The sequence below is a fragment of the Anguilla anguilla genome, chromosome 17 (genome assembly GCF_013347855.1).
Source record: "Anguilla anguilla isolate fAngAng1 chromosome 17, fAngAng1.pri, whole genome shotgun sequence".
Taxonomy (NCBI): Eukaryota; Metazoa; Chordata; class Actinopteri; order Anguilliformes; family Anguillidae; genus Anguilla; species Anguilla anguilla.
In genome coordinates this window covers 24,871,475-24,885,461 of record NC_049217.1, presented here as the reverse complement: position 1 = coordinate 24,885,461, position 13,987 = coordinate 24,871,475, and the positions used below count along the sequence as shown (strand labels likewise).

General features: G+C 50.0%; 1 protein-coding gene across 7 annotated transcripts in view; it reads left to right on the top strand.

Annotated features, from left to right (window-relative positions):
- baiap2a (BAR/IMD domain containing adaptor protein 2a) overlaps window positions 1–13,987 on the top strand; it is a 60,338-nt gene that overhangs the window by 41,154 nt on the left and 5,197 nt on the right. For 4 of the 7 annotated variants that reach the window (XM_035398781.1, XM_035398783.1, XM_035398788.1 and 1 more), the window contains 7 exons: window positions 2,119–2,271; window positions 4,239–4,484; window positions 6,606–6,822; window positions 7,391–7,592; window positions 8,222–8,290; window positions 8,674–8,836; window positions 10,421–10,458. In XM_035398781.1, the coding sequence (XP_035254672.1) occupies window positions 2,119–2,271; window positions 4,239–4,484; window positions 6,606–6,822; window positions 7,391–7,592; window positions 8,222–8,290; window positions 8,674–8,836; window positions 10,421–10,458 (1,088 nt within the window). Of the gene's footprint in view, window positions 1–2,118; window positions 2,272–4,238; window positions 4,485–6,605; window positions 6,823–7,390; window positions 7,593–8,221; window positions 8,291–8,673; window positions 8,837–10,420; window positions 10,459–12,043; window positions 13,307–13,987 lie in introns of those variants that run through there. The other 3 variants (XM_035398782.1, XM_035398784.1, XM_035398785.1) reach the window with 2 other exon arrangements.

Below are 13,987 nucleotides of genomic sequence, written 5' to 3'. Positions count from 1 at the left end.
CCGCAGTGGGACCCGTTCCCGGCCTGCCACGCCCCGGGTGTGGTAGGCCCCCGCTGCGGTAGGCCCCCGCTGCGGACACTAAAAACATTCAGCCTGGGAAGCGTTCAGCATCTGTGCGGCTGCCTGCTCTTTCCCCCCTCTGTCCTTCTGCTGACTGGATCACGCCCATCCCGCCCTCTGCTGGCTCTCATTGGCCAGTGCCGCTGTGAGTGGCAGTGGCCTCCTGGGCCCACGGCATGCTGGTCCTCCCTGGATTCAGTCTCAGTTTCTGCGCTTTTAGGTTTTGTGTTATCGCAGCGCTGGAGAGCACTTCGGTTTGACGGTGGGCCCAGGACAGGGGGCAGCGGATCCAGCCGGAGCTGTCGGTGTTTGTGGTCTGGTGACAGCTTGCAGCGGAGGGTGACCCCCCCCCACATCTCCCTCCAGGGCGAATGTCTCTTCCAGTGGAAGTAAAAACAAAAAAAAGAATAAATAAAAAATGGAGAGAAACTTTATTTTACTGAGAGAGAGAGCCGGAGCAGAGGGCCGCCCCCATCGCCCCCAGCCTTCCAACTCGAGTCTCGACCTCACCTCGTTGGGCTTAATTATTGCACGTTCATTAAGAACGGGAGTTCTTAAGCCTCTTGAGGATTTGCCTGGCTTGACGAGGTCCCTCCACGGAAGAACAAAGGAAAGATTATGGCAGAATTGCATTCCTGCGTTTGTTTTAAGGTGCTTTTTGGTCATTATTTCTGAGTCACGAGGACCCACTTACCGAACGGGACGGGGCGGGCGGGGCGGGCGTTCCCGACAGGAGCAGGACCTCTCGGCTCGTTGAGATGTGTCATTCTCGCCCGTGGGTTTGGCCCCATCGGCTGTGCTGTGATTAAAATGGCCGACGGTGTTTCGCAAGCTGGTGTGGGCGGAGCGGAGCGGGTGGAGGAGGGGGGAGCGGGGGGAGCATTAATGCGCTGTAAACACCTGCCTTATGTTTTACTAACGAGTTCCGTAGTGGCGGTGACATTTACACAACAGTGGTGGGGATTTCGGGAGGGTGGGGGTGGGGGGGGGTGGGGGCGGGGAGGGAGGGGGAGGTGTTGCTTCTGTTCTTGTTCTTATCCCTCCTGTGCGGATGGGGTACAGATGGTGTGATCCTGTACTGTGAACCCAATGCCCCTTCCACACATCCCCCCCCCCCCCCCCCCCCCCACATCAAGCAGCCCATTAGATCTGCTTTAAACAGCAGTGTTCCCACTGTGTAAGTCTCACATGTTTGTAAAAGGAATGACGGGGTCCCTTCACCACTGAGACAAAATATAGAGTATTGCCCACGAATACACATTTATTTGTGAATATATCCCCCATTTTTTTTAACCCTTTGAAGAGCTGTTGTTTTTTTTGGAAACGTTCTAGAACCTGTAGTGATTGTTACATCGGCATTAGAATGTTAATTTAAGAACATTGCACCGTAAAGGGCTAATGTAGCAATGAGTGCAAGAACACACAGCACAGCACAGGCTGAGATCACATCCCCGTGTCCTTTCAGTTCACTCTCATTGATGTGTGGACAGACAGACAGACGGACGGATGGACAGATCACGGATTAGACAAATGGATGGATAGCCATATGGTTGACAGTCAGACTGATGGATTGGTGGACTAGTGGCGATGGATTTATAGACAGACAGGTAGACTAATGAAGACTGATCGGGGCATATGCCACTGGGGCAAGTGTATTCATTGGCTCTATTCTAGATTCAGCCATCGTGCGTCATTTTCTGACTCCACTAACCTCAGAGATGGGGTAAGGGGGCTTTTGAAATAGCAGTTTTGTGCATCTGTATATGCTGGGAATCCTCCTTTTTTTTAGCTACAACACAATTTAAATGTTCCTTTTAAACATAATTACATCTTTAAAGTGTCACGTTTTATTGACAGGCTTGACTTTAGGCCGGGTGGACTCCCAGCATGAATCTGAAATGGTTCATGTCAATGGGTCTTTGTTTTGGTTGTGAGAAGGCCTGTAATGGAGAAATGCCTGTAAGTTATTGGTTGGTCAGCTTCTCTTGTCCCTCTCCCTTAATGGATGCTAAAAAAAAACAAAATGGCTCCTCTGTCTCTATTGCCATTTCCCACCAGTTTGTGGAGACAATCAGCGGCAAGCAAAACGATCTGGACACCTTCATCGCCGAAGGCTACAAGACAGCACTGTCGGAGGAGAGGAGGAGGTACTGCTTCCTTGTGGACCGGCAGTGCGCCGTGGCGAAGAACAGCAGCGCCTACCATGGCAAGGTGAGTGGCACTGAGAGAGCGCCTCCCGCTGGAACACCGAGGGTAGTGCGCCCATTAAAGGCGTCTTGCGGTCTTACGGGTGTAATAACAACTGCTGCTGTGCAGCACCTTTTAGGATCTGAAAGCTTTGCTTTGAAAGGGGGGGACTTCACCCATCTGGGGACTGCATAGCTCACCATGGTGCTCGTCATGTCAGAAGAGGGGAAGATTTGGAGAATCATAGAGCTGTGCTTACAGCCAGAGGTTCTGGGTTTGAATCCTTGTGTGGCACAGCCACTTAACTGTTGCTGAAGTAAACATACTGCCGGATCAATTGCTAATATTGCTCATATTTAATAAAAACAAATAGCTAATGTTTAATAAATAATATAATATAACGCATAACTGAAGCTATATGTAAAAGATACGGCATTAAGCAAATGAGCAGTGCACCATGACATTATTAACATTACAGGCATTTAGCTGACGCTCTTATCCAGAGCCACTTACACAACACAGTAGGCTATATACTGAAGCAATGCAGGCTAAGTACCTTGCTAAAGGGTACAACGGAATCAAACCTGTGACCTTTAGTTTACAAGACTAGCTGCTTACCCATTATACCACGCCGCCGCCCATTGTGTTTTCTCAACACAAAGTTGAGTATCCAATATAGTCTATTGTTTATTGCTCTTTTGCTTCCTCGGATGCTGAATAGGCTAACCTGTCGGGCTGTGCTTTCAGGCCCAGCGTCCTCCCTCGCGGTGCGCAGATGTAATTTCCCACGCGGAGTTTGCAGCTGATACACTCCTGACAGGCTAATAGTCACACCGCGAACCTTAGCGAGAGAGTCCCACAGCCATGTAGCCATTAGCCTGTCATAAGAACCCCCCCCCGCCCCCCCAACCCGTTATGCCACAGCGTTTATAGAGCGGTGCATGCTGGGAAAGATTCTTGCCTCTGCAGTGGAGAGCAACGGCTCAGGAAACTGCACTGAGTGTGTTTGCGTGTGTGTGCGTGTGCGTGCATGTGTGTGTTTGTGTCTGTGCATGCGTGTGTGTGTTTGTGTGTGTGCATGCGTGTGTGTGTGTGTGGTCAGTTAGGGTTAGGGTTTAAAAGTTCTTTACAGGTAGCTGCAATAACAGACTGCTGTCTGGATAGCTTGGGCTGTTGGAAGACTGAATGGGAGTGAGAGGGAGAGGGAGGGAGGCGGGGGGAGAGGGGGGGGGCTGTAGAATATGGCTCGTTTCCAGCACGCAAGTCCAGCTCCTGAACAGTGTGGAGGCGTATGCGTAGGAGGGGTTCGCTCAGGGCAACCTGAAGAGCTCTGAAAGAGAGGGAACAGGGGGGAGGAGGGTGTGTGTGTGTGTGTGTGTCTGTGTGTGTGTGTGTGTGTGTGTGTGTGTGTGTGTGTTTGTCTGTGCGAGACATGAGAGAAAGGAGAAGATGCAGAGGGGCTAGATGTGTTGAGTCACTGGGAAGCGTGGGTGGGGTGTGCCCTCTCTCCCCTCCTCCCACACCATCCTCTGACGCTGCTCTGCAGCAGGCGTAGATGGACAGAGCTGGGATCAAAGCGGGCAGAGCAGCAGTTAGCAGGCTCCGCCCACATTCCACACTGGCCCATGCATGCCAGCACCCAAAAATCAGGAAGCTGGACGTCAGAGAATTCTCTGAGCGACACGCCCTCCATCAGTATGTTAGTGAGATGCTCTCTCTCTCTCTCTCTGTGAATGACATCTCTCTCTCTCTCCATCCCTCCGTCCCTTCCACTGTGTGTGTGTGTGTGTGTGTGTGTGTATGCGTGCGTGTGTATGCGTGCGTGTGTGTGCGTGTGTGTGTGTATGCGTGCGTGCGTGTGTGTGCGTGTGTGTGTGTATGCGTGCGTGCGTGTGTGTATGCGTGTGCGTGCGTGTGCGCGTGTGCGTGCGTGTGTGTGTGCATACATTTCTGTATGTATGACATTGACATTGCCCCCCCCCGCCCCTCAGGGTAAGGACCTGCTCACCCAGAAGATCCCGGTGTGGCAGCAGGCCTGCTCGGACCCCTCCAAGCTGCCCGAGCGCGCCATGCTCCTGGCCCAGCAGATGACGGCGGGCGCCGGCACCCTGGTCTCCAGCCCCCTGCGCACCTCCAAGGGCAACCTGACCATCTCCGACCCCATCCCCGGGGCCCAGCCCCTGCCCGTGCCCCCCGAGCTGGCCGTCTTCATGAGCAGCGGCCTGGGCCACCAGGCGGTGAGTCACCCGCCGCTGGACGAGCCGCTCGCTGTTCGAGAGGCCCGCGTTCGCTCGCGCGCGTCGGGCCGGGCCAACATGCCGTTTCCTGCGCGTTCCGGGCGCCGCGGCTGTTCGCCCTCGTGAATATTCACGAGAAGGGCGTCTGATTGGCCTGCGTCCTGCCCGGCGCGCTGCGGTCGCCTGCTAGCGCTTCTGGCACAGGGGGGCCACGCCTGGGCCATTGCCAAGGCAACAGTATCGTAGGAACGGAGCTGTAGCTACTGTGGAACGTTAAAGATGCATATGCGGAGGGGTGGGGGGAAGGGGGGGGGGGGGGGGGGGCGAGCTGATATGGCAGTGTGGGTCACCCCACACTGTGCATTACCTTCGGACCCCTGAAATGAAATTTAAACAGTTACATAACCACAGAATCTGTTTTTTTGCAGCGTGTTAAATCAGAGGTTCCCAGTGGACCTTCTGTGAAGGAGTGCCAGAGAGGCTGTGGATGAAACTTTTCCCCCTTTTTAAGATAATGACATTTTTCTGCATTTTTTAGAATGCGCGTTTTTAAAATTCCTTTTTTAACATGCGATTAAAATGGGTTTTTACGTCTTTGGTAAATATTGGGTTCAAATATTACTGCCTGCTGTAGGTATGGCTTTCATATATCAATCTGCTGTATAAACCGTATGTAAGTTGGCCATTTTACTGAAATGGAGGGAGTCCTGTCAAATGGCGGTAATGTCAGGTCATTTAATTGTAAAAAGGTTGGGAACCTCTGCCCTAGAATTCCTTGCTTAGTACTGAACAATAATAAAAAAATGAACGTAAATAGAAATAACCTAAGTAAAATAAAATTTGTAGCACAACCGTATGTGGTATGAACAGGAAATATAATGTATACATATAATATAATATAATACAATATATAATATGCTATATCATTTTGACTGCTTTTCATCAAAATGTGTTCTTAGATTCCATATTTTGCCACATCTTGTGCTGCTGCTACTTTCTTTCCGCGCTGCTACCGATGCTTGTGTTGGATTGAATTATCTGAGGGTTGACGCGCCAGTCTCCTCCCCCTTCGCCCGCCTGCGAACGCCATATTTGCGCCCTGCTATCCGGACTAACTGCACAGATTTTGAGATTATGTAAGCGTGCTGTTTTCTCTCCACGTGCTGCCGATGTGTGCCACGCATGTTTAAGACACACGCAGGGTACTGTATATACATGTCACAGCCACGCTTCGGATGGAACGAGGCAGTTCAGATACGTATCTGTGATACGCTGAGTTGGAAAGAGCGGGGCCGAAAATCAAATTAAAAGCGCGTGTGACATTTTAAACCCTTTAAAAGCTCCGAGTTAAATGGCGTATTTGTGTTCCGCGATACCGGCGGGCTCAGACCAGGCCTCGGGTTCGCCGCCGCGCGGCTCTCTCCCGCGCGGACGCGTCGAGAACGGGGCCGACTGAAACGTCCCGGTCCCGGTCTGACTGAACGGGACGTCCCCACCCTTCGCCGTCCCGAGCGGCTCTGTAGACCTCCGCGTTCGCCCCGGGACCCATCGCCACGGAAGCTCAGACTCGCGTATCGCTTGTTAAAAAGAAACAAAAAAGGGGGTCAGCGCGTCTGGGAGGCGGGGGGTGGGGGGTTGGGGGGGGGCGGGCGCTGTGTTATTATTGTTTTTCGGTTTCACGCTGTCCGCGGCGTTCGTTAGCGCCGGTTTCTAGGGCACAGGCAGAGCAGCGGAGCTGGAGCAGCGGAGACCCCCCAGGGAGCGCATTAGCTGCTGAACGCTGCAGAGCTGTTTCTCTTGCCTTAACCGGGCCGGGGAGTGGTGTGGGGGCGGGGGGGCGGGGGTGTGGGAGGGTGGGGATGGTGGGGGGGGGGGGGACACACGCTTGGCGTGACGTCTCTGTCGCTTCCCTTTCATGTCTCTCCAAAGCAGAAGACGAGCTCTCTACCTGCTTCCCTGTTGGAGACCGTGATTCTAGGATTTAATTGGACAACTCTGTAGACCAGAGCGATGCCCCCTCTACCTCCCCGTCAACACCCCCCACCCCAGCGGGCTTGTCAGTATTAAAGCGCTGTGTGAACCTTCTTTTACGACTGCGCGTGCGCGCGCGTGTACCTGCAGAGGCTGATGGGACCCGACGGCATGTCCATGGTCAACGGGACCGCGGGGATCCACGGGGAGGAGTTCCAGCACTGGGGGGACGGGACCGTGGCCCAGATCAGACCCTCCTCCCCCCAGGCCCAGTCCCAGGCCCCGCCCCAGAGACAGGTGACTGAAGTCTACTCCAACACCCTGCCCGTCCGCAGACCTGGACCCGCCAAGACCAAGGCCTCGGCCGGTAAGAGCCCGAGAGAGCTCCGCCCTCCCCATCTCCGCCCTCCCCACCTCCGCCCATATTAACCAACATAAAACCACAGTGAGCAACATGCAGACATGCAGCAGGATGACTCTGCCTGGTTAAAGATCCCATGACCTTAGGCACTGGATACAGCCCTACAGGATAATTTGATAAGGTAATTCATATACTTGGCAGGATGAAGTGTAGTGGTGACCTGTAGTGTGCATCTTAGGGCTCTGGTGGCTGCAGTAAATGGACTGCATTTATATGGTAAATGGACTGCATTTATATAGCGCTTTTATCCAAAGCGCTTTACAATTGATGCCTCTCATTCGCCAGAGCAGTTAGGGGTTAGGCGTCTTGCTCAAGGACACTTCGACATGCCCAGGGCGGGGTTTGAACTGGCAACCCTCCGACTGCCAGACAATCGGTCTTACCTCCTGAGCTATGTCGCCCCTTAGTGTGGGCAGTGTGGGTCTTAGGGCAGTAGGGGGAGCTGTAGTGTAGGGACTTCATTCATATGCTAATGCAACGCTGTGTAACTACCCCCTTCTCCCCCAACCCGCAGTGGAGACCCGGACCCTGCCCCGGTCCAGCTCCATGGCGGCCGGGCTCGAGCGCAACGGTCGAACCCGCGTCCAGGCCATCTTCTCCCACGCCGCCGGGGACAACAGCACCCTGCTGAGCTTCTCCGAGGGCGACGTCATCACCCTGCTGGTGCCCGAGGCCCGCGACGGCTGGCACTACGGCGAGAACGAGAAGAACAAGATGTGAGTGCGGGCAGCCGGGCAGACTTTAGCCAGCCGTGGCTCCGTGGGCTACCGCTACAGCAGGTACCCCCAAGGGCAAGCCAGGTGCCCGCAGGCTGCCAGTAGTCATCCCTAAAATATGCGTCCGGTTGGCGCTAGCTGTCGCCTGTAGTACGGTGCGGACTGTAGTGTGCAAAAGAGGGACTGACTTATGGGATAGCGCATGAAACAAGTGCAGGCCCTTCAGCTGCAGCACTTCTGAGATACAGATGCAGGTTTCATTACAGTAAATCACGAGCCACCCAATTACAGGCAGACAGGGATCAGTTAACTACTGAACTTCTCGCTAACTCGCCCTCCCGTTGCCATCCAACAGTCGTAAACTACATTTCCCATAACACCACTGCCTTCTTAAGGCAGTTGTGTACATTTGGACATGTAGTTTAAGTTATGTTTGCTCAGCAAATTCCATCATCCAATGGGGCTAAGGTATTGCAGCCATGTACATTACCTCTTGGTAGTTCTTTTATGTAGCCGTTCACGTTAACTTCTGTTACATCTTCAGGTTTGAAACAGGAAACCTCCAGACTCAGGAGCAGTTCCCTCTCCTCCACTGCACTGTTTGCTTAATGAATGTGTTCTCCTTACAGGCGTGGCTGGTTCCCCTTCTCTTACACACGTTTGCTGCCAGACAGTGACAGCGAGAAGCTCAAAGTCAAGTAAGTGTGTGTGTGTGTGTGTGTGTGTGAACTTTAGGAATGCTGATCGATGGTCTTTGCCCGTCTTTGTGTTCAGCAGACTTGCATTCTCTCTGTGGTCAGCTGCTTTCTCTGTGTCCAGCACTGTTGAGTTTTTCTCTGTGTTCAGCTGCTTAGCCTCTGTTCAGCAGTGTTGAGTTTTTGCTCAGTGTTCAGCTGCTTTCTCTGTGTCCAGCAGTGTTGAGTTTTGCTCTGTGTTCTGCTGCTTTCCCTCTGTGTCCAGCACTGTTGATTTTTGCTCTGTGTTCAGCTGCTTAGCCTCTGCTCAGCAGCGTTGAGTTTTTGCTCAGTGTCCAGCTGCTTTCTCTCTGTCCAGCAGTGTTGAGTTTTTGCTCTGTGTTCAGTAGCCTGCACCATGGGAAGAGCAGCAGCACAGGGAATCTGCTGGAGAGGGAGGACCTGGTCCTGCACACGCCCGACTACGGCCTGTCCGCGCGCATGCTGGCACAGAGCCTGGCACAGGGCAGGCCACGCCCCTACAGCATGGCAGTGCCAGGGTTCCCTCAGGTGAGCACGCACGCGCTCGCATTCTAACACACCGTGGACGCGCACATGCTGCAAGCACACACCGACGCGCTGGACGCGCCGTGAACACACACATGCACAGACCATGCACACGCCTGTCTAAATAACACGCTACAAGATCACGCATGCACAGACCACACACACACGTCCGCATAAACACTCTAACACACTGCAAGTACACGCGCAAACACACACACACACACACACACCTGCACTTACCCACAGTTCACACTTGGCCAAAGCTGCGCCATGCTGTTAAACCCATTTGACCAATCAGTGGCTAGCCTGAGGAAACACTATCGCGGGTTGCTTTCAGTTGGTCGGATGCCCGGCCCGTAAATGGAGGAAATGAATTGTGCGCTTTAGCTTCCTGTTGTTCAGGGACGCCCTGGAGGGAAACAGAGACATCATTCCGCAGGATCTGCTGGCGTGCTGAACGTGTGGCCATGCGGTCCGGTTGCCTGCCGTAGCCTGCGGCCCACACCACAGAGGTCCTGTAGAGGACCTCGCGTCACACACAGAGCAGCACTGTGCTGAATTCTTATCTATTTCAGCAGGTTATGCCATTGAGGTTAAAGGAATCGGACTCATTAGAGAGCCCTGGTCCAAGATACAACAAGACATTACGCAAGAAACAGAGAAACAGACATAAAACCTCTGACATTCAAGCGCAAGACTACAAAACAACACATCTCTAACAAAAAAAAGTAATCAAATACCAATAAAAACTATTTCGTTATGCAAAATTGATTGCAAACGAACGAGGATTTCTAGCATACCAGTTCTTATTGCGAGCTCTGATCCTACGTCATTAAAATAAAAAAACTGGCCCACCCATTTATTATATAACCATTTGTTATGAGTTTTTTTGTGCGTAAGATTTTGCACTTTTGCATTCTTTTAATATAGACCACAAAGACTCAGATGAGCCTTGGAACAATGCAGGATACGTGGGTGTGACAGGGCGGTGCAGCACAGAGGTTAAAGGTTAAATCTGTTACGGTGGACCGCCATTGTGCCCTTTACCTAAATGACGTCAGTTAACAATGCAGCTGCACAAGTGTGTGTAGAAATGTGAGCCTTATAAGTTTCCCTTCAAATTAATAATTGAAATACGGGCAGGCTAAAGTTTAGTATTACAGATTCCCTCGCCCCTCGCCCAGTTTTGGGCAACCCCATGCTGCGACCTGCCGTCCCGTGGTAGTACCAGCACCCCACTCCCCACCCCCACCACCTCAGTCCTACCCTGGTCACAGTAGTCGGGCTTGGACTCGGAATTGGCCTGCCATGCTTCCAGAATACCGTGGTCTTTGGGCCTGGCGCCACCTGTTGGTCATTGTGCTTACCGAACTGTACTGGTAGTGATGTTTTAGTCCCGGTGGGGGAATATAATGGTATTTGGCTCCCTTCCCATCTGCTGCAGGACTGCTAAGCTAAGTTCTTGCATCCATATTTTTCTGCCGTATGTTCAGCTGGCCATGCTGTATAGCGTAGTCATGAACGAATCTCCTCACGAAATGAACTGAGCAACTTGCTTTATTCTGTTTCCCCCCCCTTTTTCTATAGCCCGGGACAGAGGATTATGACAACCGGTTCCCTAGCAGGTAAGATTGTGTTCCCTCTAGATTCCGCTTTCGCTCCCCCCACCCCTCCCCCCCCCCCGCCAGAGCAGGCATGTGCAGGCGGGCCAGTGTAAACCGCTGCCGTGGGGGCGTGGGGGGGGGGGGGGTGTGGGACAGGGGACAGACTAGAACGGGGCAGAACAAGCAGGCAGACAAACGGACAGACAGACCCTCAGACGGGTTGTGTGTGGCCATATTGGTCACAATGTAGGGCCAGTAAGACAGGGATCACTCATCTCAAGACAAACATGAATATTATATATATATATTGTGCAGTAGCATGTGCAAATTTCTGATAAGGGATTTATGATTTGCTTAACAATAAACAAATGTGAGCATTTAAATAGTCTGTTTTGGCCACATAATTGTTGTTATTATTATTATTATTATTATTATTATTATTGTGACATTTATTTTTTTTATTTTTTTAAATTTTATTTATTTGCTTTATTTTTTTTTTGTTATTATTGTTATGGTTGTGCTGTTGGATGTTGATTCTGTTAAAATCCAGTCAATTGAATGGATCCCAGAAAGCAGATTTGGCATTTCTGGTCTATATATTTGGGCTTTATAGTTCATATTATATATATATATACATAGTATATGTAGTTCCTTTATATGTTCTATATAGTGGGCTTTTTCTGCTCAAAAAGTTTCCTTTTTTCTGTTGCATTTTTCCCTCTACTTTCTCAGCTTTTCTTTGCTTTCGCAGACTTTTTTTGTTTTAAAGAATTTGTCAGGTCTTTAGCTGCTTCAGGTTTGTTAATGGACAGTGCAATGCAAGACCGAATACTAGAGTCAGGTGTTACCATCTCACCTGTGCTCTAAGCTCCACCCCCACTTGGCATTAGACCTACCTATGATCATATGTGGGAGTCACATGACCTCTGGAAGTATGAGTGCTCAGTCTGGCCTCCCTTGTCTGAGAAGAGTGTGGGAGGAGTCTAATGCAGATCTGGGAGGGGGCACTGCATGCACACATTTTCTCCACATCATTAAAACATTGATACATTGATTCATGGAACAAAATGGGGATGTTATGCATTAGCTGGGTTCTGTGAGAGGAGCACTTTGGAGTTCCTAATGATAGGGATTGTTAATGACAGCCCTTTTTTATTTGACATATTTTTTCTGTTATTGATTGTATAGATACAGTGAATTCAGGGAAAGGCCCACTGTGTGACTGAGAAATATATGAGATCATTGTTGCATTTCTGTGGCATTGTGACATTACTGTGACATCCATTGTGATATCATTGTGACATCACTGGCTGTCACGCTCCTGCCTGTGCCATGCTCCACAATTCATAACAGTCCCTCACTGCCAATGAAACAGTCACAGTTATCCATTCTCCTGTGTACCTGTCAGATTCCCTTGACAACAGTGACTGAAGAAAACATAATCGAAAGTGTATTGGCTCAACACCTTATGAAGATTTTGATGGGGGGTGGGTGGGGCAGGGGTGGGGTCATACAGTGGCAGGGGTCATGCCTAACTCTCTGGGATGCCTCTTGCTGGTTGCGTTGTTTCCTACCTGGCACCGTTCCTTCTCTCTTTGTTCCACAGTTCCGATGGCAAATTGATTTCAACTGTGTGAGAACAGACAGACAGACAGACAGACACAGGCAGCACCGGAGCATAGGAGCTCTCTTTCTCTCCTTCCCTCCCTCCCTCCCTCCTCCTTCCCCGTCGCTCTCTTTCTTTCCCTCGCTCCTTTCCTCCTTCCCTCTTTTTTGCTCTGAACGTATGTCCCCTTCTCTCTGTGGAAGAGGCTGCTATCGTCCCTCCTTTTCTGCAGAATGTGGGCCGGCCACGGTCCAGTCTCAGCTTTATGGACTCAATCTCCTTTAATGAAATCACTGGAATGGACTGCTCTCAACAAACCTGTAACGATTGCTTGTCTTTCATGCATGTACGTGGGTTGTTTTTTTTTTTGTTTTGTTTTATATTGACGTTATTCTGTAAAAAAAAAAAAAAAAAAAGATTTAAAAAAAAGAAGAGTAAAAAAAAAAACGATGAAAAGAAATGGAAAATGACTGCGTTGAACCTATGGAGATTATCGGTTGAATGTCATTTAATTTTAATGCAGGCCACTATCAAAGCCACACTGATAAAAAAAAAAAAAAAAGAAGAAAAAATAAGTCTTGACATACCTGCCAAGTGTATCACTGTAAATTCAGTGAGGCCAAGAGACGGTGTGAAAAAACTCAACTCTTTAAAAAAAAAAAAAAAAAAAGTTTTTAAAAGGAAGTAATTTTTTTAAAAGGAAAAAACTGAAGGAATTTGTTGAATTACAGTACTGCACGTCTTTGCTGTAGTTTTTTTCTGTTGGGGAGAGTGGTGTATTTTTGGCAGTATTAAACTGTTATCCTCACTCTCTGAAATGAGGAAATGCAGATATTTATATTTTTCTAAAGTTTGTTGTTTTGTGTTTTTGATCACACCCAAGTAAACTGAAAAATGGCCACTCTAGAGTTATCTTCCGATGTAATAACTTCCATACAGCACTCGTGAAAGGATTAAAGATGTTGGCCTGGGTTAATGAACTTGATTAAATAAAGCTTCTGCTCAAGAGAAAAAACATTTGTGGAGTACCCCACGAATAGCTGTAATCATTTTGCTTTCTTTTTTCTGTGGGAAATGCTCTGTTACATTATGACTACATGTGGCATCACCGCTGTTGGTCTGCCCCGAACTGCCTTCTGTTGATGATCTTAACAGTGGGTCGTACCACAAAGGAATCCCACTGTAGGGGTCGATCAATGAATTCTGTTGTTGTACTCACTAAGTTACTGGGAGGGGAAAAAAGAAAAAAAAAGCTATCCCTTGCCCCTGGTAAAAGGATTTAGGGTGATGTAGGGTCACCATTCATGCATGAAAGAAAAGGCAAATGCTGGTACCTCTGTGCTACCCAGCCCAATGCCCCCTGCCCCTCCCCCCCCATCCTGACCCCTAAACTCTGAGTTTGCTCTATATTGAAACCTGGTGCCTTGTACAAGATATAACGTGTGTACAGTAAGTTCTGATTTTTCCCAGAGGTTACCATGACGATACACACGGATTTGCATATCCCTGAGGAGTGGTCCGTTGTGTCATTTCATTAAAAACAGATCTCATTTAGCCCCTGCGGGGATACTGATCTGTGATTGGGCGGCTGCGATTGTCCCCCGGAGACGCTGACGTACGATGCCGAGCGCCTGTTGTGGCAGCCATGACAGGTCACCTCGGTCCGAAAGTGCTTGCCGGCGACGGGGCGAGTGAATTTGCGTTCGCACCATTCACGCGGCGTCCACGTCCCTTCTTTTTTTTTCGTCCTGAGAGAGAGATAAAATAAAAGGGGTCCGTGGGTGGGTGGGTTGTTTTTTTTTTTGTTGTTTTGTGTCTGTTTAAATTGAGGCCAATCTCTCAGTCGCTCTCGTTTCATTTACATTTAGCCGTCTGCTGCTAATGCTTTTGTAAAGAAGAGACTTTAATAAAAGCGAAACCTGAAGGAGAGTAAGGATCTGTCTG